This window comes from Rutilus rutilus, assembly GCF_951802725.1.
Source record: "Rutilus rutilus genome assembly, chromosome: 16".
In the NCBI taxonomy this organism is placed as follows: Eukaryota; Metazoa; Chordata; class Actinopteri; order Cypriniformes; family Leuciscidae; genus Rutilus; species Rutilus rutilus.
Window position 1 is genome coordinate 13432457 of NC_140224.1, and position 24421 is coordinate 13456877.

Consider the following 24421-nt stretch of genomic DNA (forward strand, 5'->3'; position numbering starts at 1 on the left):
CAAACATGCCTAAATCTGCAGAAGTTTTTCCTCTCTCACTACCCCTGCACTTTCACTGCACGTGGGTAGTTCTGACTCGGGGTGGAGCTGCGCTTAGTGACTGACCGTGATTAGTCACAATGCTGGCCCTCGGTCAGACGATGTCCACACTGGTGGTCCAGAAGCGCCTCAAAACCAGCCCGCTTGGAGTTCGTTTTCCCCAGCAAAAGGAAGGGAAATGACCCTGAGAGGAGCGACCCAGAGTATGTGACGATCTGCTCTTCGGGAGTGCGTGTCACCACCACTCCTTCCCCCGGGGGAGGGCCGGGCGGAGAATTTTGTTTCTGTTCCGCCGCTGGTCATCCAGTCAGCGGTACCCAAAGTTTGAGCAGTCCACTTCCTCTGAGTCGCTCACGGACCCCAGCGCTCAGATGGCAGTGAGGGCTATGGCCTTATCACTCTCGTCTCTCACTGGGTGAGGCGGAAACCAGGACTCGATGCCCCCGGGCCTCGCTCCTCGTTTCCCCTCACAGTCGAGACTGGCAGTAAAATAAGACCAGTCTCCTCCGTCCGAGGGGGTCAGAATGGCAGGGCCTCGTTCCTCGTCTCTCCCCCTCCCTTCGCCACTGGGCAGCCCGCAGCAGAATGCCCACGGGCCTTCTCTGCCGTCTGCCCCCTGGTTGAAGCAGGTTGGTGTCAAGTTAAAACGCCCAGACCCCACTCTCGGTCGCTACAACGCCACCAGAGCCGGGTCCCTGTCTTTTTTTTTTTTTTTTTTTTTTTTTTTTTTTCATTTATATAGCGCTTTTAACAATGTAGATTGTCTCAAAGCAGCTTCACAGAGATAAATGTATAATATAACGTAAGATTGTTTTGGCTTTATAGCGGTTCTTTAATAAAGTTATTTTCCAGCTAAAGTTAGTTTTGATTGATTCGCTTCCGTCGCAACGATCATTTGTTTTTAAATTAGGGCCGCCAAGACGACACCATTCTCTCTACACAGACTTTAAACGCGAACCTGTGAGAAACGCTGATGGCGTTCAGATGCGCATTAAGAACGGGTTCTATAGTTATGTGCGTTTGAATATATGTGTGCAGGTTTGGAATTCCCTACAAACCAAACCTAAACAAATTACTGGTGTTTCCTTATAGTTTTGATTCAGAATTTTATTTTATTTTATCAATTCGGGGTAGATACGCAAATTGAGTTTTCCCGACGACGCGTTATCTGTAGAGTGGGAAAGGGATCCTCCATAGGGAGAGACTAGTTGGCCCTTCAGCACTGCGTTGTCATCGGGTCCAGGCGAAGGTCCTTCATCAGATCTGGAAACGGCCTGGATCCGGCAGGCTGCGGGAAAACCTTGGGATAAACAAAGACACTAAAATTAGCGTAGATGCCATTCTTCTCATGATGTAACAAGTACATCAGGATTTATGGGAAGTGTTCCCGGTTCCAGCTGACCTAATCTATGCAGCCTAATATTGAATTATAGAAGTCTATAATGTATTATGTGAACGCTATGTCAAAGAGATGTGTCTTTAATCTAGATTTGAACTGACAGAGTGTGTCTGCTTCCCGGACAATGGTAGGAAGACTGTTCCAAAGTTTTGGTGCTAAATAGGAAAAGGATCTACCGCCAGCAGTCGATTTAGATATTCTAGGTATTATCAACTGGCCGGAATTTTGAGATCGCAATAGACGTGAAGGAGTATAATGCGTTAAGAGCTCGCTCAAGTACTGCGGAGCTAAACCATTTAGTGCTTTGTAAGTAATCAGCAATATTTTAAAATTGATGCGATGTTTAATAGGGAGCCAGTGCAGTTTTGACAGAACCGGGCTAATATGGTCATACTTCCTGGTTCTGGTAAGAACTCGAGCTGCTGCGTTTTGAACCAGCTGTAGTTTGTTTATTAAGCGTGCAGGGCAACCACCCAGTAGAGCATTACAATAATCTAGCCTTGAGGTCATGAACGCATGGACTAATTGTTCCGCATTTGTCAATGAGAGCATATGACGTAATTTAGATATATTTTTAAGATGGAAAAATGCGGTTTTACAGATACTAGACACGTGACTTTCAAATGAAAGATTGGTATCAAAGAGCACACCCAGGTTCCTAACCGACGACGAAGACTTAACAGAGCAGCCATCAAGTGTTAGACAGTATTCTAGGTTATTACGTGAGGAAGTTTTTTGTCCAATAATTAGAATCTCTGTTTTTTCAGAATTTAGAAGTAGGAAATTACGAGTCATCCAGTTTTTTATATCAGCTATGCATTCTGTTAATTTAGTGAATTGGTAAGTTTCGTTAGGTTTTGAAGAAATATAGAGCTGAGTATCGTCGGCATAACAGTGAAAGCTAATGCCATGTTTCCTAATGATATCTCCTAAGGGTAGCATGTACAGAGTGAACAGCAGCGGTCCTAGTACTGAGCCCTGTGGTACGCCATACTGAACTTGTGATTGATAAGACATCTCTTCATTTACTGCTACAAACTGATAACGGTCAGATAAGTATGATTTAAACCATGCTAGTGCAATTCCACTAATGCCAACATAGTTTTCTAGTCTATTTAAAAGAATGTTGTGGTCAATGGTGTCAAACGCAGCACTAAGATCGAGTAACACTAATAGAGAGACACAACCACGATCGGATGATAAGAGCAAATCATTTGTTAGTCTAACGAGAGCAGTCTCAGTACTATGGTATGGTCTAAATCCGGACTGAAAATCCTCGCAGATATCATTTCTTTCTAGAAAGGAACATAGTTGTGAAGATACTGCCTTTTCTAGTATCTTTGACAGAAAAGGTAGATTCGAGATCGGCCTGTAATTGACTAATTCTGAAGGATCAAGTTGCATTTTTTTAACAAGCGGTTTAATCAAAGCCAGCTTAAAGTTTTTTGGTACGTATCCTAGAGACAAAGAGGAATTAATGATATTAAGAAGAGGATCTATGACCTCTGGAAGCATCTCTTTCAGTAGCTTAGTCGGTATAGGGTCTAGCATACATGTTGTAGATTTAGATGATTTAACGAGTTTAGTAAATTCTTCCTCTCCTATAGCAATGAATGAATCAAATATTTCCTCAGGGAGACTACAATGCACTGCCTGATGCGATACTGTAGTAGACGGTTGCATAGTTATAATTTTGTCCCTGATATTATCAATCTTATAAGTGAAGAAGTTCATAAAGTCATTACTGCTGTGCTGCTTGGAAACTTCTGTGTTTGAAGCTTTCTTTTTCGTTAGTTTAGCCACTGTTTCAAATAAATACCTAGGATTATGTTTATTTTCTTCTAATAGGTTTGAAAAATAAGCAGATCTAGCAGCTTTTAAAGCCTCTCTGTAAGCAATCGAGCTCTCTTTCCATGAAATGCGAAATACCTCTAGTTTTGTTTTCTTCCAGTTGCGCTCCATTTTTCTGGCTGCTCTCTTAAGGGCCTGAGTGTGCTCGTTGTACCACGGCGTTGGATTATTTTCTTTAATCTTCTTTAAGCGCAAAGGAGCAACTGTGTCTAAAGTGCTGGAAAAGAGAGAGTTAAAAGTTTCTGTTGCAATATCAAGTTTTTCTAAGCTATCTGAGATGCTGAGATGATGAAACTGATCAGGAAGATTATTAATAAAGCAATCTTTAGTAGCAGAAGTGATAGGAAGCGAGGTCTTCCACCTCGCTGCCCCTCCGCGGGTACGCCGGTGGTTCGGATTGGCTCGTTGGGACGGTCTCTAGAAGCCTGGCTAGCGCTTCCGGGTCCGTCCCGATGGCTTATCCGTGCCATCCGGTTCGGCTATGCAATTCAGTTTGCACGCCGGCCTCCCAAGTTCAGAGGCATCCACTTCACCCGTGTGCGGTCAGTGGATGCCCCTGTCTTGCGGAAAGAGATCTGCGTCCTGCTGGCGAAGGACGCGATCGAGCCGGTCCCTCCTGCCGAGATGAGGTCGGGTTTTACAGTCCCTACTTCATTGTACCCAACAAAGGCGGTGGGTTACAACCAATCCTGGACCTGCGAGTTTTGATTCGGGCCCTGCACAAACTCCCGTTCAAAATGCTCACGCAGAAGCGCATTTTCGAATGCATCCGTCCCCAGGATTGGTTTGCAGCGATCGACCTGAAGGACGTGTACTTTCACGTCTCGATTCTTCTCCGACACAGACCGTTTCTACGGTTTGCTTTCGAGGGTCGAGCGTATCAGTACAAAGTCCTACCCTTCGGGCTTGCCCTGTCGCCCCGTGTCTTCACGAAAGTCGCGGAGGCGGCCATTGTTCCCATGAGAGAACAAGGCGTTCGCATTCTCAACTATCTCTACGACTGGCTCATTCTAGCCCACTCGTGAGATGTGTTGTGCGATCACAGGGACATGGTGCTTCGGCACCTCAGCCGGTTGGGGCTTCAGGTCAACTGGGACAAGAGCAGACTCTGCCCCGTGCAGAGGATCTCTTATCTTGGTATGGAACTGGACTCGGTCGCCCAGACTGCGCGCCTCACGGAGGAACGCGTCCAGTCAGTGCTCACCTGCCTCAGGTCCTTTCGAGGCAGGTCAGCGGTTCCACTGAAACAATTTCAGAGGCTCCTGGGGCATATGGCAGCCGCAGCCGCAGTAACGTCGCTCGGCCTGTTACATATGAGACCGCTTCAGCGCTGGCTTCACGATCGAGTCCCGAGGTGGGCGTGGCAGAGCGGCACGTTCCGGGTCAAAGTAACCCCGCACTGTCGCCAAACCTTCTCCCCATGGTCGGATCCTGCATTTCTTCGGGCCGGAGTGCCCTTAGTCCAGGTTTCCAGGCATGCTGTGGTTTTCACAGATGCCTTTGCCATGGGTTGGGGGGCCATGTACAAAGGGCATGCAGTCTCAGGTCTGTGGACGGGGCCCCAGCTGCATTGGCACATCAACTGCCTAGAGTTGCAAGCAGTACACCTAGCCTTGTGTCGCCTCAAGGGGTTTCTCAGACACAAGCACCTATTGGTCCGTACGGACAGCACTGCGACCGTTGCGTACATCAACCATCAAGGTGGTCTACGCTCCCGTCGCATGTCGCGACTCGCCTCCCACCTCCTCCTATGGAGTCCGAAGCATCTGAGGTCGCTTCGTGCCGTTCATGTTCCAGGGGAGCTCAACCGTGTGGCAGACGAGCTTTCACGGCTGCCTCCCCTGCCAGGAGAATGGCGACTCCATCCCCAGTCGGTCCAGCTGATTTGGAGTGTCTTCGGAGTCGCGAAGGCTGTCTCCCTCCACCCTCAAAGTGTATGTTGCCGCAATAGCCGCACATCACGATGCAGTAGAAGGTAAGTCTTTGGGGAAGCACGACCTGATCATCAGATTCCTTAAGGGTGCTAGGAGGTTAAATCCACCTCATGTTTTGCACTCTGTACCCTCTTGGGACTTAGCTCTGGTACTTAGAGCTCTTCAAAGTCCTCCCTTTGAGCCTTTGTTGACAGTAGAGCTTAATATCCTGTCCATTAAGACAGCGCTCCTGTTAGCATTGGCCTCTTTCAAGAGGGTCGGGGATCTGCAGGCTTTTTCCGTCGACGAATCAAGCCTAGAGTTTGGGCCGGGCCTTTCTCACGTAGTATTGAGACCCCGGCTCGGATATGTGCCCAAGGTTCCAACCACTCCCTTCGCGGATCAGGTAGTGAACCTGCAAGCGCTGCCCCAGGAGGAGGCAGACCCAGCCCTAGCTTTTCTCTGTTCCATCCGCGTCCTGCGGGTTTATATTGACAGAACGCAAAGCTTCAGGACCTCAGATCAGCTCTTTGTCTGTTACGGAGGCCAGCAGAAGGGGAAGGCTGTCTCCAAGCAGAGGTTAGCTCACTGGTTAGTGGATGCTATCACCCGAGCGTATGAGTCTCTGGTGAGCCTTGTCCTCCCAGGTTGCGCGCTCACTCTACTAGAGGTGTTGCCGCTTCCTGGGCTTTGGCTCAAGGCGCCTCGCTGACAGACATCTGTAGAGCTGCGGGCTGGGCGACACCGAACACGTTCGCTAGCCTACGTGTGGAACCTATTTACTCCCGAGTACTCGCTACGGCCAAACTCGGTACAGAGGGAATAGGTTGTGTCGGCTTGCTACGCCACTCCGTGAGCGGAGACGTGCGTCTTTTTGCTCCGTGGGTTACCCAGCAAACGGCTAACCTCGTGAGTTCCTCCATCACCCCCTCCGGTGCCAGGCGTTGCGGACCGCCGGCACCAGGTCTGCTACCTTCAGTAAGGAGTTGCTAGTAGACTGGGTGTCTTTTCCAGTGGTTCCTGCGGCTACCCATGATTGCCACGTGCAGTTCAGCCGTGTCTTCCCCTTGACAGACTCATTCTGTCGTCCTTGTTGAGTACGCTCCTCACTCCTCCGGACTGGGACTACCTTCAAGGACTGCCATATGTTTCACTACCCTACGTGGTTAGTACATGTGTGTATTTGTGGGCCTTCTTCTAGGTGGCCTCAGCTTCCGCAGCGTCCCCCCCCCCCCCCCCTTTTATTATTTTCCTTGGGGTCGGGCACGCTTTCCCAGTGTTTCCAATATCCACTGAGCGGGTCTTGCGGAACAGAAGTGTGATTCCCTAGCTAGCTCCCGCAACTTATTCAAGAAACTGCTGCAGGGTAGCTTAGCTGGGCGCTGGAAGGGGCCAGCACCATGGTGTTTTATTAGGGATCCCAATTTGTCAGGGAACTCCCCCGACGACACGTTGGAGTTCCCAGGACGAAAGGGAATGTCACGGTTACGTATGTAACCCTCGTTCCCTGAGTACAGGGAACGGAGACATGTCGTCCCTTCGCCATGTTGCTGTACCTTCGCGGAGGACTGGACACTGTTCGGCTCCTCAGCGAAAAGCATTGTGTATGCGTTGCTTCCGCCTTTTATACCCGCGCTGGTAGGCGGGCTGCGGAATGCAAATCTCGCATGCCAATTTTCATTGGCTCGTTTTAATTCACTCGAAGGCAATTGGTCCCCCTAGCATGATCCCAATTTGTCAGGGAACTCCCCCGACGACACGTCTCCGTTCCCTGTACTCAGGGAACGAGGGTTACATACGTAACCGAGACGTTTTCTGTTAAAACGGTGTTGTGTTAGCGGTAGAGCTTAAATCGGGCCCAACAAATCAAGCCCGACCCTACCCGAGCCCGAGCACGTTGTGTCCGAGCCCGGCCCGACCCGACACGTTCACTGTAATTATGAGCCCGAGCCCGATTTAAACCCGACCATTTTTAATATGTGGGCCGTTATAACCAGGGGCGGCGCCAGAATTTTTTTTAAGCAGGTGCTGCTGTGCTAGATCATTTAGGCTACAGGGGGAGCTGCGCAGTTATATATATTATATATATATTTATTTATTTTAAAAACAACCTCTTGTATCCCACCCTCCTCAGAGGGTGAGGGAGGAAATTGTATTTTCCTCTGAAACAAGACGTGTTGGGGAAGGAGATAAATACACACTCCTTTGTCACACTCCTTGATGCCCGACAAATTGCGCCACAGATGCCTCTCCGTCATCACCATAGCAGCCCGGGCAGCTGAAAGCATCGGTTGGAGTGGCGTCGCCCTCCCCCCGAGCGCTGTAGGCTTACGATTGGTTCCTGGGCGCGTGTTGCTCTCAGCACTCGCTCCCAGTGCCTTTCTCCCGGACGTGCATCAGGACGCCTCCGGCTCACGAGAGTCCCGTGACTTATCGCGCCCCGCAGGCGTCCTCCGCCTTCGCTGCACTCGATCACGTGGCGATCATGGGCTGTATGTTCTCTGTCACTATCGTGGCACAGGCATGCAGTGCTGTGTGTCGCCTTCGCCTTCGAGGCAGTGCTGACTCGGGAGTTCTGTCAGACCAGGCCGCCGTGGAACGCTGGTCCTTCCCTGGCCAACACTGACAGAACGCGGAAACTCGACCATGCCCCCACGCAGGGACGCTATGCCTCCCATGTCTGGGCTGGTCGATCCGCCACGCACACTACTGACCTCGCTCTACGGGCGACATCGGTACCTGGAGGAGGCAGACCCAGCCTTGGCACTGCTCTGTCTAGTTCGCGCACTCCATGCTTACGTTGACAGAACGCAGTGTTTCAGGACCTCAGACCAGCTCTTTGTCTGTCATGGTGGGAAGCTGAAGGGAAAGGCTCTCTCGAAGCAAAGGTTGTCTCACTGGATAGTGGACGCCATTGCTTTGGCTTACCAGCAGCAAGGTCGACCGTGCCCCCTTGGTGTGACGGCCCACTCCACCCAGAGTGCATGGCGCCTAGCTAACAGACATCTGCAGAGCTGCAGGCTGGGCGACACCTAACACATTCGCCAGATTCTACAATCTCCGAGTGGAGCCAGTTTCTTCTTATGTACTCGCTTCAACCAGCCGGTACTAGATTCTGCTCAGGTGACTTCGCTTGCTCACCATTCCTCTCCACGGACGGGATACGTGCGATATTTTCCTCAGGTGAGCCTCATAAGCCCAGAGTCTCCTCCAGCACTGTTGACGTCAACGCCAGAGTTATGCCACCGGCAGCTTTCGCGCTTGGCTAGGTGCCTCCATGTGCATGGTTCCCCCTCTGGGCGACCCCCACATGTGTATTCCACTGTAAGCCTCTTTGAGCATGTGTCTTTCCCTCTGCAAGCCACCTTGCCACCCCTGGGGTTGAAATATTCCACCTGCGGCTGGACACCCCAGTGATTCTCCATATGCAGCCCCTCGGGGTCATATGTGTTTTCCAAGTCCCCCCCTTCGGGCTGGGCATGATTGCATATTTCCACTGATATATGCTTCCCAGTGTACCTTGGTATTCCTGTGTTAAGTAGGAGTCCTTCGTCCGTGCCAGTCTCACGACAGGGAGCTCAGACTTACGCAGGGCACTGGAAGACAGTCGAGAGGTGGCGTGATTTCACTGGGAACCCCATTCATCGTCATCCGACGTAACTCGGAGTGACAACGAAAGGGAACGTCTCGGTTACGTATGTAACCCTCGTTCCCTGAGTAGGGTACGTTACGTCTCCCTGCCACTTCCGCTGTACCGCTGGGAAACGCCTGAGTTCAGTCTCGGCTCCTCAGCGAAGACATATCTGCATGTTGCCAGCGTACTTCCTTATATACCCCCAGGGTGGGGCGGAGTTACGCTATGCAAATTCCGCAGACCCATGGCATTTCATTGCCATTGGCTCGTTTTATATACTCGAAGATGACAGGCTTTCTAAGCGAAATCCCATTCATCGTCATCCGACGTAACGTCTCCGTTCCCTACTCAGGGAACGAGGGTTACATATGTAACCGAGACGGTCTGCACGGCAACCCGTCAAAATAAAAGTTCGGTTTAACTTCAAGAAATTGACAGAAATAATTATATTAGGCTACTGTACAGAAGATTTAACTACGTCTCCATGGGATTTTTTTTTTTTTATAAGCAATATTTACATGTAAACAGCATGTAACCTTTAATGCTTGTATGTATTATTTACTTATGATTACCGTCATAAATAAAGTAATTGAATTGAATTTAATATTTTTGTTCAAATAGTTAAATAAAATAGAAAAATAGTTCCAACAGATTTTGCTGTGGTACCGAAATTGGTACCGAGAACCATAACATTTTAATGGTATCGGTACCGGCTACTGGAATTTTGGTATCGTGACATCCCTATTCCTCTCCAACCGAGGCATCCTTCCATAACCCCACTAGTTCAGCCCCTCTACATTTGAATAATTCGAAGCTGGATGGGCCACATGAGTGGAATATGGATGTTTCCATGAACCTGACACCTCAGTGTGTAGGTCTGTAAGACATGGAAGACTCACTTGAGCTGTACGCTTTGCAGATATCACTCGTCTAAGAAACTCTCTGCAATCTTGCATTTAAGGCTAGACAATTCCAAACTCAGTCTGTCTTTAGCACAAATTATAATCTCCACTAGCTCATCTCATTCAGCATTTTTCTGCATGGAGCAGGAAACAGATCTTTTATAAAAAACCGTCTCTACCGACACCACACTTTATTTATATCGTCATAAGCGAGCAACAAGTCCTCATTTACTGGGGGTGTAACGATACATCGATATGGATCGATGCATCGATACAACGTCGAACGATACGATGCATCGATTCCACACTTAAAATATCGATATACACCTTTATTTTGACACTCTCCACATTCTCACGTAACATCCTTCAACCAATGCGCACATTTTCGTTTACTCACTAACCACCTGCCGGTGTGTAACGTTAATCTCCTCATCTGAAAAAGACGCCTGACAAGACTGACTAAACCCTAAACAAGTTTTTTTTTTTCACAAAAGCCGGTATTGTCCCCTGTCAAGGCATCGCGAGTTCATGTTTTACAGCAGAAACAGACAAGCACTCGCACCCTTGTTGGTGAACACAACACGATAAGTCCGTTTTAGCGACTCAGCGCGCAGTATTCAGGTCAGATGTCACTTTGAAAAGACGCGCTGGCTAAGAGGAGTTTCGTCAAAGCTGACTAAAAGTGATCGAGGATGGATAATTTCAATGAACTCGTGATATCTTCTTCAGGGCGTAAAAGGAAAATAAAACCTGAAACATTTTCACGGAACCTTAGAGCTGCTCGTTTAGTGGTGAGGGAAAAGCTCTCTGTACTGCGATAATCACAACAAAGTTTGTCAGGCGTCTATGTCAGCTGAGGAGATTAACGTTATGAAGATTAACCGAGTGTTTTATTATTTATCATAGCAATTAGTTGGTTTTGTTTGACTCAGAAAGATGAAATGTGAATGTATCTGCTCTGCTAAAAAAAAAAAAAAAACTTTTAACATATTAAAGCATAGCCTACTTTCAATTAACTTTAATTTTGTAATTTTAAGTTATTATTATTATTATTATTATTATTATTATTATTAATAATCAAAACAACCCAGCTGCAGTTTGATTGATACTACTTGGAATGCACAATAATAATAAAAAACATGATTTATGAAAATGAACAAGAACGGAGTACTTGCAAATGACCACTTCTGTTATAAATGTCCCAATTGGGAGAGGGTGTGCAATTTTCAAAGAGTTTAATTAAACGTTCATGTTATATATTTTGATTGCATTTGTGAGTTAATAAAAACGTAACTGGTTGTGTGAACATAATATCTAAATATCGATTAATCGATCGATATAGCCCTGAATCGAATCGAATCGAATCGTATCGTGGAATTTTTTGAAGTATCGGAAAATATCGTATCGCTGGCTGAGAGAATCGATATCGTATCGTATCGTGATGAACTGTCCGATTTACACCCCTATCATTTACCACAGAAGGAGCCGCCAAGCAGGCTGCCGCTTCAGGCAGATAGACAGCAGAGCTGGTGGGAGAAGTGAAGGGAATTTCCTCACGCTCCTCAAACAGCTCTGTCTGAGATTCCAATTGCTGCAGCCTTCATGCTGCTTCAGCAAACACAGGGCTCAAGCCGCAAGTCTCAGCGGCTTGACTCTCTTCAATGCATGCTCCATTCCAAGACAGATAAGACACAGCGAAACGTGGACATGGAGGGACACAGCATTTTAACTGTCTGCTTATCATAACTCTGCACTCTTATCTTCTCTTCCTTTGAAACACAATGCAATCCACATAGACAAGCGGCTTCCTGAAGACATTGAAACTGATGACATGTGTTCAGGTGCCCTTTTTATACGTTGGGGCGCACCTTGCGACATCATCACTGCGTCGGCCATAAGTGGCTAGTTGGTACACATGCCTCAGACACTGGGTCCCACGGGATGCGACTGACGTTCCCTCAAAAGGGGACTACTGTTAGACCTACCATAAAAATCTAAATAAAGCACTGTTTATTTAATTTGTATCTTTGTTCTATTGTATTTTTATTTGTACTATTGCTTGTATTTTGATTATTTACTATTATTTTATAACTGACTTGTCTTTAATGTTTTAAATTTATTTTATTTAATCTATTAGTTTTTGCTGTAGTATTGAAATTGGAATAGAGAATTGTGATATTTCACTGGTATCTTTACCAAATATTTAAAAAAATAAAAAATGTTCGGTATCGGCAAGTACCAAAAATTGGTTTCAGTGCATCCCTATTAAAAGTATTAAAATTAATAAACTGTTATTAATAGGTTAATATAATCAAGTAAAAAATATATATATATTAAAGAACGCATAAAATCAAGATGTAGACTGAAATCATATAGCTTTTTCCTCCATTATATATTGTAGTATTGTATTAAATATTTAGTTCTTGAAACTTCTTAAATAAAATTAGTTGTGGTTAATTTAATACATAAGTACTACAGGTTACAGCGGGTCAGGCAAGGCAGAGAAAAGGTGGATCTAAGTGCAGCTTAAACACTTTTTATTAAAACAAAAACGAAGGCAATCCAACACAGAGCGAGAATGTAACAGCTTTGTCAAACACAAAGATAATGCTGACAAAATGACTGATAAAACTGAGGGCTTAAATACAAAAGAAATTGAGAGACTAAAAAAGACACAGTAACCATAGAAAAAAATATAGAAACAGGGACAAAGAAAACAGGAACAGAATACAGGTAACACCAGGGAAAACTAAAAGTCCTAGGAAACTGAAACGGGGTTTCTGTGGTTGCCTAAACCTGTCTTTTAATTCTATTTCCCGATTATTATGTCTACTCGCCTTTCATTCTTAGGTACGACCTCATTCACAGTTAACTTGTTTTCTTTTTTCATCTCTTACAGGCATATTCTCAAGATGCATACTTGAGAGGGAATGAGCCATACACGGGAGAAGCCCAAAACCTTCCTGAACCTCCTTCGGTCTCTTACTCAAGCAGCAAACCCACCTCTGCCACCCAGAAACATGGTCTTCCTGACAACTTGAACTCGGGGATCATCGTAGGATCTCAGAGTGCCCATCAACACCTGACTCACCAACGCGCCCGCTCCTCTTCCTCTGCGGGTATAACAACGAGCCAACTGGACTTCCACTTTGCCAACCACAATGCAGCTATCGTCTCCGCCTCACTCCCCCACCCTAGGAAAGGCAGTCTTTCCCAAGCCCGCAGTGAGCTGTGCCACCGGGCTCTGTCGGATTGGTACTACAGCCAAGCGGATCGGCCGGGCCTTGGCATGTCCCATCATCACCGGTGCATCTCTCAAGACCGGGTGTGTGAGCTGAGACTGGCACTAGGAAGGTCTTACAGTGGGTGGCCACAAGGCGCCTCTCAGGACACCATCCATCTCCAATACAGTGCAGCGATGGGTGCCAACCACTCACCTTGTAAGAATTCCTATGGGCTGGGGAGGTGGGGTCAAACCTCCAGCCATTCCTTTTCAGAGAACCTGCTAGCTGCATATGCTTCCTATGAGCAGAGTTATGACCTTTCACTGGAAACTCTAGAAAAGGCATCTGTTCTGATCACTCCCCATTATGAAAGACCAGCATGGCCTCATCAAAGCAGTCAGCCAATCAGCAATGAGGAGCATCCAAGTCTGCCCAATCAGCACGTGATTGTTTCTGCAACAGTGCCATCCTCTGTTCAGGGCTTAAACCATGACCAGCAGCCAGCTGCTCAGATCAAAAGTTCACTTGCACAAACTGCAGATGATCAGACAGTGGGCTACCGCAGCTACAGCCCCTCCTTCAAAAAGTCCAGCCATCTTATGCAACATTCTCACTCCTTCAGGGACCCTTCCTACACCGGACCTCAACATAGCTGGACCCCCTCCCCAAAAACCAGCCCATTGCAGAGTGCATCCTTTGTCACTCCCCCCACGGCAGAGCCCCAAGACTCAGCTAGAGCAGGCTCAGTGGTCAGTGAGTTTGCTGAGGAGCCCATTCAGATTCAGGAGGTGGTGCTTAGACAAAAGCCCCCCTCAGGCAGAAAGACACTTCATGGTGTGCGACATCCACACTATGCTTTACCTTTGAATTCATCCGAACCCCTTTCAGCCACAGTCGTTCCCTCATGGTCAGAATACTCTGTGCACCAGACTAATGGTGGCATACCACCCTCGCCTGTGGAGCAGGACTCCCTGACTGCCATCCCTTTCATAGGTCAGTGTGGATGGATTGAAATTATAATCGTTTTGATGATCTTTCAACAGATTACTTAAATAATGGAAAACAAATTAAAGGTTTTATTTCAGTTCATTGAGTTATGTTCAGTTCAATAGGTTATGTATAGGCCCTACCAAATGTGCAGCCACAGATGCAGATTTTCACAGAATTTAAACACAAAATCCTACACATACCCCACCACATTCAAGTAGTGTTAATTAAACATGTATAAATTAAAAATGGCTTCTTTTGCAGTTCCAGTGTTATGCAAAATACTATCCCTGAGCTCAAAATGAACAGAGAGCTGTTACTGTTTTTTTTTTTTTTTGCGGGCCCCAAACAACAAGAGCAACAAACAGCGTTTATAAACTATAAATAGACGTTTATAATTCGCTGTAGCGTATCAGGAAAATAAAATGAAAAGAATATATGCGATCAAGACAAATGCAATGCTAAGCAATTAACATGCTAATGTAGCATAGCATGAGTCAAAACCTGTTCAGTTCAGAACTTAGTCCAAAAATCATCTGAGCCAATATTAGACAAAATTGGACAACATTTGTAGAAGTAACAAAAAACAGTTTTACATATACTTCAAAATAGTGGACAAGCAAAATAATGTACAATGAAAATTCTGATATTGTTGGAATCCGCATAAAACAAGGAGTGGAACGACACCAAGAAAACTTACAAGCCTTTTTTTGCTTTAAAAAACCCTTATATCTTTGGAATGCTAGGGGGCGCTGAATTCAAACTTCTCAGGTACCTTCAGGACACACTGTCAATGATCCATACAAAAAATGTTGCTAACATGAAAAGTATTAATAATTACAACAAATTTCTAAATGGCAGACAGGAAATGTATCCAATCCTGAAAAAAAGTGGCATTCACAGGTTCGGTAAGACATTCTGAAAACCAACATACCAGTAAAAAAAAAAAATCCACAATAAAAAAAAAATACAGTCCATTTCAAAATGGCAGCTACTGTAATGGGCAAAGTCTTATGCAAGACATTAAACGTTATCAGCATGAGGAGAGTAATCAGGTGAATTAAGAATTTTGTTTCTAGGACAAAGGGTTCAAATTCTATAATGATAAGAAAAGTGTCACCTTTATTAAAGTTTATACCTTTATAAAAGTATAATAAATAGAGCCACAAGCAGCTACGATCGGGCTCAAGCACCGGCGCCACCACCGCTTAAGAAAAAAATTTGCACAGTGAGTAATATGCATTTAAAGAGGGTAAAAATAAAAGGACTATGTCAAAGTCATTTGATAATGCCACATTTACTGCAGCCAGCTGAGGCCACTGACCGCGAAACCACAAAAGTCACATCCATATGGATAATTTAAATTTAGATGAATTTCATGCCAATGTCATATGTCATAGGTCGAGTCAAGTCAAGTCAAGTCAAGTCAAGTCAAGTATATTTGTATAGCGCTTTTCACAATACAGATTGTATCAAAGCAGCTTCACAGTATTAAATTAAAATAATACAACAAGGTTTGTTTCTAGTGGAATTATTGATTGATAAAATCAAATTAAATATCCCCAGAATATCCCCAACTGAGCAAGCCAAAGGCAACAGTGGCAAGGAACCGAAAAACTCCATCAAGTGACCTAATGGTGTCCTAAAAATCCATCAGGTGACCCAATGGAGAAAAAAAAAACCTTGGGAGAACCCAGGCTCAGTCGGGGGCCAGTTCTCCTCTGGCGTTTATTAACTAGAGGCCGGATTGTAATTTGAACTGTAAGATTAAAAATATTATATGAATGCCTGGCTGAAGAGATGCGACTTTAATCTAGTTTTAAACTGGGAGAGCGAGTCTGAGCAACGAACACTATCAGGAAGGCTATTTCAGAGTTTTTGAGCTAAATGTGAAAATGCTCGCCCTCCTTTGGTGGATCTGGATATCCTAGGTATGACCAAAAGCCTTGAATTTAGTGATCTTAAAGTGCGCGATGGATTATAGTGCGATAGAAGATCCGTTAAATAGACTGGAGCTAAGCCGTTTAGGGCTTTATAAGTCAGTAGCAATACCTTGTAATTAATACGGAACTTTATAGGTGTGAATTTGCAGCTCATCATTTTGGAAGTCAGATTTCGTTGTAAACTAATTACATAAAACCATGTTGTCCGTGCACTACAAATGAACTGGTGCCTTTATTTTGTGTGATTTTTTTTTTTTTTTTTATAAATGAAAAGGCCTAAGAGATTTCTTTGTATGTAATGCAGGCAAAATCACACAGCTATGATTGGTTAAACGCTAAAATAGAGTGTAAAATAGACACACAAACACTCCACCATTCTATAAAAAGCATGTTTTACCTTAAAGGTGATGATACACGGGGCAACTTTTTGAGCAATGTTGCTGGGCAATGTTGCCATCAACGGGCAACCAGGTGAGACAAAGGGCCCATGACTGATCTAAATTATCCTGATAGAAATTTGTTGGCCATTCTCAATGGGAAAGTACCTAAGCAACATCGCTTGGCGACATTACCCAGCAACAAGCCTTAAAAAACATTGTTAAAAAAACAACAACTTGCAACCACACTTATTACATACTGCCCTAGTAACTTTTTTTTCCTTACTTTCCAAGTGGCAAGGGATGGAGTACCTGATAAAAATAATTAATCAAAACGTACTCGGTTACTAACGTAACCTCGGTTCTCTCTAGAAGAGGGAACGAGTACTGCGTAAGATATCTTACGCTAGGGGAAAATCCTTTTTCCGCGAGATATTGAAGCCAAAAATTATCCTTAATTTTGTAATAATGCAAAACGCGTTGCGGCAGCATGCAGACATAGGCGAGACAGCTCGCGCGCCTATTGGCTGCTCTGCGGCAACTGCAGCAGCCTATCGAGCGAGGCCTGGCGTGACGCCAGACCCAATCAGGGCACTTCGCGCCCGCTGCGTCACGTCCCGCCGAAATGGGCGTGGTCTAGGCCTATAAATACCGCTCGCAGGCAGCTATTATCTGGTTTTTCATCATCGAAGCAACCAGAGCGTGTGCATGCACGGCAAGATACGCAGTACTCGTTCCCTCTTCTAGAGAGAACCGAGGTTACGTTAGTAACCGAGTACGTTCTCTTACGAGAGGTCTCTCGTACTGCGTAAGATATCTTACGCTAGGGGACCCAATGCAAAACGCCGTGCATGCTGAGATCTGACACCAAAGACCCAAGGGCGAAAGCCCGGGGTACATATAGTGCACAATCACTCAGGGAACTCACAGGGAGTCCAGGAAGAGGGAGGGGCGAAGACGCACTCTTCCACATATGGTAGCGTCGCTGAGACGCGAATTTCATCATACAGACAGGGCGGGGTACGGCCTGAACTGATGGGGGAATGTGGGTCTTACACAGTTTGCCCAGGCACATCTCGTGCTGCTACTTTTTTTACTGTTGAACATTGAGCTGTGCTCAGTAGACGCAGCATTCTGAGCTGATCGCATCAGGTCAGATAATACTGGTAAACTTAGACCGACAGCAGCCTGGCCTGCAGGGCGGGAACCTCTAGGTTATAAAACCTTATAAATGTAGACGGGGAGGCCCAGCCTGCCGCCATACAAATATCTTGCAAGGCAATCCCACTTGACCAGGCCCACGAAGAGGCCATGCCTCTCGTGGAGTGCGCTCTGACACCCAACGGGCACTGCATGCCCTTGGAGGCGTATGCCAGCGCTATAGCATCAACTATCCATCTGGATAGGCTCTGTTTCGACGCGGCTAGTCCCTTAGAACGTCCGCTAAACGAAACAAAGAGCTGCTCCGTCTGTCTGAAACCAGACGAGCGAGACACATAAGCTCGTAATGCCCTGACTGGGCAGAGGAGGCTCGCGTCTCTTTCCTCATCAGGGACCGGAAGGGCTGACAGGGAGATAACCTGCGCCCTAAACGGTGTGTTGAGGGATTTCGGAACATAACCGTGCTTAGGTTTGAGTATAACTTTTGAGTCATTAGGCCCAAACTCCATGCACGCCGCGCTCACAGAGAGCGCGTGCAGATCCCCTATGCGCTTCACCGAAGCGAGAGCCAGCAAAAACACCGTCTTGAAAGACAGGTGTTTCAAATCGATTGACTGTAAAGGCTCAAATGGCGCACCTTTCATGGCTTCCAGAACCGTAGAAAGGTCCGATACGGGGACTGAGGGAGGTCTGGGAGGATTCAGTCTCTTAGCCCCTCTAAGGAAGCGGATGACTAAATCGTTCCTTCCTATTGACTGACCAAGCGTTGTTTCTGAGAACGCTGCTATAGCCGCCACATAAACTTTGAGCGTGGAGGGGGCCCGGCCCCCATCCAACAGCTCTTGTAGGAAGGAAAGCACCTCCGCCACACCACAGTCTGTGGGTGACACACCACGGGCTGTGCACCAGCCCGAAAACACTGACCATTTCGAGGAATAGAGTCGTCTCGTAGACGGAGCTCTAGCCTGCGTGATCGTGTTTAATACTCCTTCAGGGAGTCCAACATGTACCCGTTGATGGCCCAGACATGAAGGGACCACAGTTCCGGGTGAGGATGCCAGATCGAACCGTGGGCCTGTGAGAGGAGGTCTCTCCTCACTGGTACTGGCCACGGGGCAGTACTTGCTAACTGCATCACGACTGGGAACCAAGGTTGGTTTTTCCAGAACGGTGCCACCAGCAGTACTGAGCATCCTTCTTCCCTGATCCGTTCTATCACCTGAGGCAGGAGAGAGACGGGGGGAAAAGCATAGAGCGGGCGGCGGGGCCACACATGGGCCAGCGCGCTCCTGCTCTTTGAGAAAAATTCCTGACAGTGAGCGTTTTCTTGAGACGCAAACAGGTCTACTTCCGCTCTGCCGAATTTCTTCCACAGCAGTTGGACTGTCTGTGGGTGTAGAGACCACTCGCCTGCCGGAACATTGTTCCTGGACAGTCTGTCCGGTCCTATGTTCAGAAGCCCTGGCACGTGCGCTGCTCTGAGCGAGCGCAGGTTGCACTGAGCCCATACCAGGAGGCGTTCTGCCAGCCTGTACAGGTTCTTGGACCTGAGGCCGCCCTGGCGATTTATGTAGGACACCACAGACATGTTGTCCGAACGGACCAAGACGTGGCGTCCTTTTATCTGGGGACAAAAACGCGTCAGCGCGTTGTCTACTGCCAGCATTTCGAGGCAGTTTATGTGCAGGAGCTTCTCCCGTTCCGACCACTGGCCGAAGAACGGTCTGCCCTCGAGCAGCGCTCCCCATCCCGAGGTGGACGCGTCCGTGGACACCACTTTCACCCTCGAGGAAGTCCCCAGGCTTACACCTAATTGGTACCAGTCGTTCGCTCTCCAAGGTTTCAGAGCTGTGACGCACTTCTGATTGACCCTGAGGCGAAGCGAACCGGATCCCCACGCTCTGCGTGGGACTCGCGCTTTCAGCCAAAACTGCAGCGGGCGCATGCGGAGCAGGCCCAGCTGGAGCACTGACGATGCTGAGGCCATGAGACCTAGCATCTTCTGAAATTTCTTGAGCGGGACAGACGCGCCGCAGCGAAACGCGTTCGCTGTGCGCTGAATGTCTACCGCGCGCTGTGGTGATAGTCGCGCTATCATGGACAGCGAGTCCAATTCTGTGCCCAGGAAAGATATCTTCTGACTGGGTAACAGAGAGCTCTTCGCCCAATTGACACTGAGACCCAAATCCTCGAGGTGATCGAGTAAAATGGTCGTGTGTTCTATGAGCACTGCGCGAGATTGCGCTAGAATCAGCCAATCGTCCAAATAGTTCAGCACTCGTATGCCTCTCATTCTGAGGGGTGCGAGCGCCGCGTCCATGCACTTCGTAAATGTACGGGGTGCCAGGGACAAACCGAATGGCAGGACTGTGTACTGATATGCCTGGCCCTCGAAGGCGAATCTCAAATATCGCCTGTGACGTGACGCTATCTGTATTTGAAAATACGCGTCTTTCAGATCTATTGACACAAACCAATCTCCTTGGCGAATCTGCACAAGGATTTGTCTGGTCGTGAGCATCCTGAACTGTCGCTTCACAAGCACTTTGTTCAGTTGCCTTAGATCTAGTATGGGTCTGAGACCCCCGTCTTTTTTCGGTACCAGGAAGTATCTGCTGTATAGCCCTCCTTCGCTCTGAACTTGAGAGAGAGGCTCTATGGCCCCTTTGCTCAATAGTTTCGTCACTTCGGCTCGAAGTAAATGTGCTACTTCTGTTTTTACCGTGGTCTCGACGCGCGCCACATAGCGGCGAGGGCGTCGGCGAAACTGCAGCGAATAGCCTCTTTTTATAATGTTCAGCACCCACTTCGAAACCCCGGGCAGCTTTGCCCATGCGTCTGCATGGATAGCTAGGGGTTGAATACGAAGCGCGCTCCGCTCGCTCAGCGATGGAGAGGCTTCGGCGTGCTGCAACACAAGCATCGCGCTCGTGACATTTGAGGCATGGGGCGCGCTGATAACAGCGGGCAGATTGCCCGCGCTCGACTCCTCTGCGGTGGTCAGCCGCGAGGGGGAGGGCTGGGCGGTTCCCGTGGGAACTGTCATGTCTATGTGTGGATGTGGGCGCGGGACAGCGGGCACATTTATCACACCGAAAACATCGTTCGCTTGCGTGAAGCGAGTGCACGTTGGTTTCGTTTTTACAGAAACCGTGAGACATGCACAACGCGGTGTTAGTGGGCACTGGGTAGTGGGCACTTTCACCATGTTTGAAGCGCAACCGATCTGAGTCGGTTTTATGTGCGCGAGCTCTGTGTGACAGGCTGTGCTTGTGTGTAGGGATGGGCACTGGGCAGTGGGCATTCTTACTACACATGAAACACCATCGGCCGTAGCCGGGACACCGGAAAATACACTCTTTTGGGGATTTATCTGGGTAGCCGTGAAAACGGCATTTGTGTGCAGGCAAGCAGGTGACAGAACCGACTTGTTGGCTGCAGAAAACACTGGAACAGTCACATTTGCTGGAACTGGACGAGCGAATAGCTTTGGTGTGAGTCTGGCCGCAGTGGGACTTAAACACCGTCGTTTTCCTAGCTGTGCTAGGACGACTTCGGGGCCTCGGGCTTCACCGTAATCCTAGGTCGCGGGCCACGTACAGCGGGGCGGCGACCGGATGAGCGGGAGCGCGGTCTCGCGCTTCGGGCCTGGCGGCGCTGTGAAGTGGAGGCAGTGGACGGTGGCTGTGGCTGTGAGCTCTGAGCAGACGGTTTCGCACGGCCTGCTGCAGAGCTGGAGCGCTTCGGGAGGAAGTGCTTCATAGCCTGTGACGCTTTCTGTACCTCTGCGAATCTCTCCGCGAAATCCTTGACGGAGGATCCAAAGAGGCCTGTGGCGGAAAGCGGGGCGTCGAGGAACGCGGTGCGCTCAGACTCGGCCATTTCCGAGAGCGTCAGCCAAAGATGTCTCTCAGTCACGGTGAGAGAGGCCATATTCCGTCGAATGGCTTGCGCTGCAGACTTAGTAGCACGGAGAGCGAGGTCCGTGGCACTCCTTAAGTCCGGCACGCAGATCGCGTCAGGCCCTTCCTCATACAGCTATCGGAGGAGATCGGCCTGGAAGATCTGAAGCGTTGCCATGGTGTGCAGCGCTGACGCAGCTTGCCCGGCGGCGGAGAAAGCGCGGCGGAGCAGGCTTGACGTCGTGCGGCAAGCTTTAGAGGGTAGGGCCGACTTAGCACGCCGTCCAGCAGAGGGCGGGCATAAGTGGGCCGCTATCGCCTCTTCGACCGGCGGCAGCGAAAGGTATCCTTTGTCCTTGGTTCTTGTTCTACATCGTCAACAGCGGAGAATGCCAAAGAAACAGCAGGACGCACTCTAGCCGAATAGGGGGCGTTCCAGGACTTGGCGACTTCTTCGTGTAACTCAGGAAGAAAAGGCGCCGGTCTGGACGCAGGCGAAGCGCGCTCCCCAGGCAGGAAAAATCCATCCAGCCGGTTGTGAGCGGGCTGCTCAGGCGAAGACCACTCGAGGCCGAGGCTCGCCGCGGCCTGTGCGAGTACTCGCATGAGCTCCGTCTCGATGGACGCTCTCTTGCCTGAAGACATGCGGGCAGGGGGCGCGGGGTCCTCAGAGCCCGCCCAATCCTCACTGCCTGACGCCAGGATAGAGCAGGAATCATCCTCTCCCAGCAGGGCTTCCTCATCCACGATGTCAACGGAAGCGGCGGCAGACGGCGGCCGCTGTCCGTCAGGAAGCGAGGCTGACAAAGCCGGGGAAGCAAGCGGGCGAACCGGCGAGCTTTGGCGGCTGAGGGAGGGTTCCGGGGCCCGCTGGGCACGGCGCTTTTTACGGCGCGACGTCGCGGCGGGCGGGGGAGCAGTCTCGGTGAAGAAGGCTAGGCGAGTCCTCAGAGTCGCCATTGCCATCAGCTCGCAGTGAGGGCAGCCGCCGTCAGTGAGCGCGAGAGCTGCATGTTCCTCACCCAGGCAGGAAACGCAAATCACGTGGCGGTCCCCGTCGCTGAGTGTGGCTCTGCACGAGCCGCAGGAAGGCATCTTTAAAAAGACGCTAGCTCTTTTAGAATGTGTGTCGCGGCGGCGACACACACACACAAAAGTACAGTGTAATAAAAGGGAAGGATATAAGCGCCGGAAAGCGCAGCAGGAAGGCAGGGAGGCGGCGCGGCCAGCGACTTCAGTGACTCGTCCCGCTGAAGGTGCTCTCTCTCAGACGGCGCGGCTTCTTCTCCGGCTCCAGCGATGCGTGTGCTTCGCTTGAAGAATGAAAAATCAGATAATAGCTGCCTGCGAGCGGTATTTATAGGCCTAGACCACGCCCATTTCGGCGGGACGTGACGCAGCGGGCGCGAAGTGCCCTGATTGGGTCTGGCGTCACGCCAGGCCTCGCTCGATAGGCTGCTGCAGTTGCCGCAGAGCAGCCAATAGGCGCGCGAGCTGTCTCGCCTATGTCTGCATGCTGCCGCAACGCGTTTTGCATTATTACAAAATTAAGGATAATTTTTGGCTTCAATATCTCGCGGAAAAAGGATTTTCCCCTAGCGTAAGATATCTTACGCAGTACGTGAGACCTCTCGTAAGAGAACCATAGTTCTAACAATTAAAAAGAAAAAAACTTCACCTAGGGATTGAAACCAATTGCTTAGAATGGAAACGAGAACACTACACACATTTTTTTAATATTGATTCCATTTCAGAACAAAAAGGGCAGCCCACCCGTACACTCCGATTAAGATGCACCACATGTCTGTTCGTAGCTATTGCTCCATGTACAATCGTCCATTGGAGGTCACCTGTCCACTTATCAGTCAAACATTTGTACAGAGCATGCCAACAGCCTTTAGGGAAGAAATAAAAACTTACTTTCACACTGCTCAAGTGGATAGCTTTCCTCCTTTTCCTTCCTAAAAAAAAAAAACCCTCCAGTTCTGTTTTTTTAAGTCAACGATCATCCTGTTCCCAATTCTCCACAGCAGCACTGACAATGTTTGGGGGAAAGACAAAATCATGCCCCTTCTTCCATTCACAAATAAATTTGAGTTCCCTTTCGAAAGGGAACTCGCACTGCGTCGATGATGCTATGGGGAATGGCCTCCACGTGAACCGTTGTCTGAAAAGCTATCCAATCACGGCAATCGAATTTGACCGGCGACAGCCTATGACGTGCTACTAGTGCGACCCGGAAGTATAAAAGGGGCGCCTAGAGAACATGTCATCCTCTTTTCGTCTTCAAAAGAGGGACTGTTTTGTCTGATTTGCAATCACCTGAAAAAGGTAAGAGCAATTATGGCAAGTGATAAGCATTTCAAGAAGTGTGTGGATCCATGTCTCAGGTTTCTGACACCAGATGACACACACAACTTGTGCGTTTACTGTTTGGGCGAAGAGCACACACGATCAGCTCTTGAGAGACCTGACTGTGCAGAATGTGAGTGTTTTACTCTAAGGAAACTCTGCTCTCGTCTGGCCCTCTTCTCGAGGGAAGAGGGACAGGCATCTGGACCCAGTGGTTCGGGTCCCGCTCGTGCTGAGACACCGTGGAGACTTTGGATCATGGGGTTCCCAGATGGAGCTCACTGATGAGTTTGAGAGAGGTGTTTCTCTCTCACGCTCGTCAGAAGCTCGTGAGGGTGAACTGATGGACGAGGATGTTATCTCTTACATCCTCTGATCCAGCAGCAAGTGTTCTGCTGTCACCTAGCCCAAGAGAGCAGGAGATGGCTGATGAGGGTGAAGGAGAGGTACAACCTGAACCCTCACAGCCTCCCTGCCCTGCGTATGATGAGTTGTATGATGCCCCGCATATGATGAGTGTTGGGTGTTGTGGAGCGCGCTTCAGCGAGGCTTCAGTTGCATGAAGGAAGGAGCCGTTTGCGGCAGGCTGGACGACCGGTTTCTTTCTGGCCATAACTCCCCAGCTCACGTGAGCCTTCCATTCCTTCCTGATCTGCATACTGAGATCTAGAAGGCATGGAAGAACCCATATTCTGCTCGCATCCATCGTCAGCAGCGAGCGAACTACGTTGATGTCG

General features: G+C 48.5%; 1 protein-coding gene across 3 annotated transcripts in view; it reads left to right on the forward strand.

Moving 5' to 3' along the window:
- Window positions 1-24421, forward strand: part of arhgap23b (Rho GTPase activating protein 23b) — a 573311-nt gene that overhangs the window by 417847 nt on the left and 131043 nt on the right. For all 3 annotated transcript variants that reach the window (XM_084435165.1, XM_084435167.1, XM_084435166.1), the window contains exon 7: window positions 12638-13955. In XM_084435165.1, coding sequence (XP_084291291.1) covers window positions 12638-13955 — 1318 coding nt within the window. The remainder of the gene's footprint in view (window positions 1-12637; window positions 13956-24421) is intronic.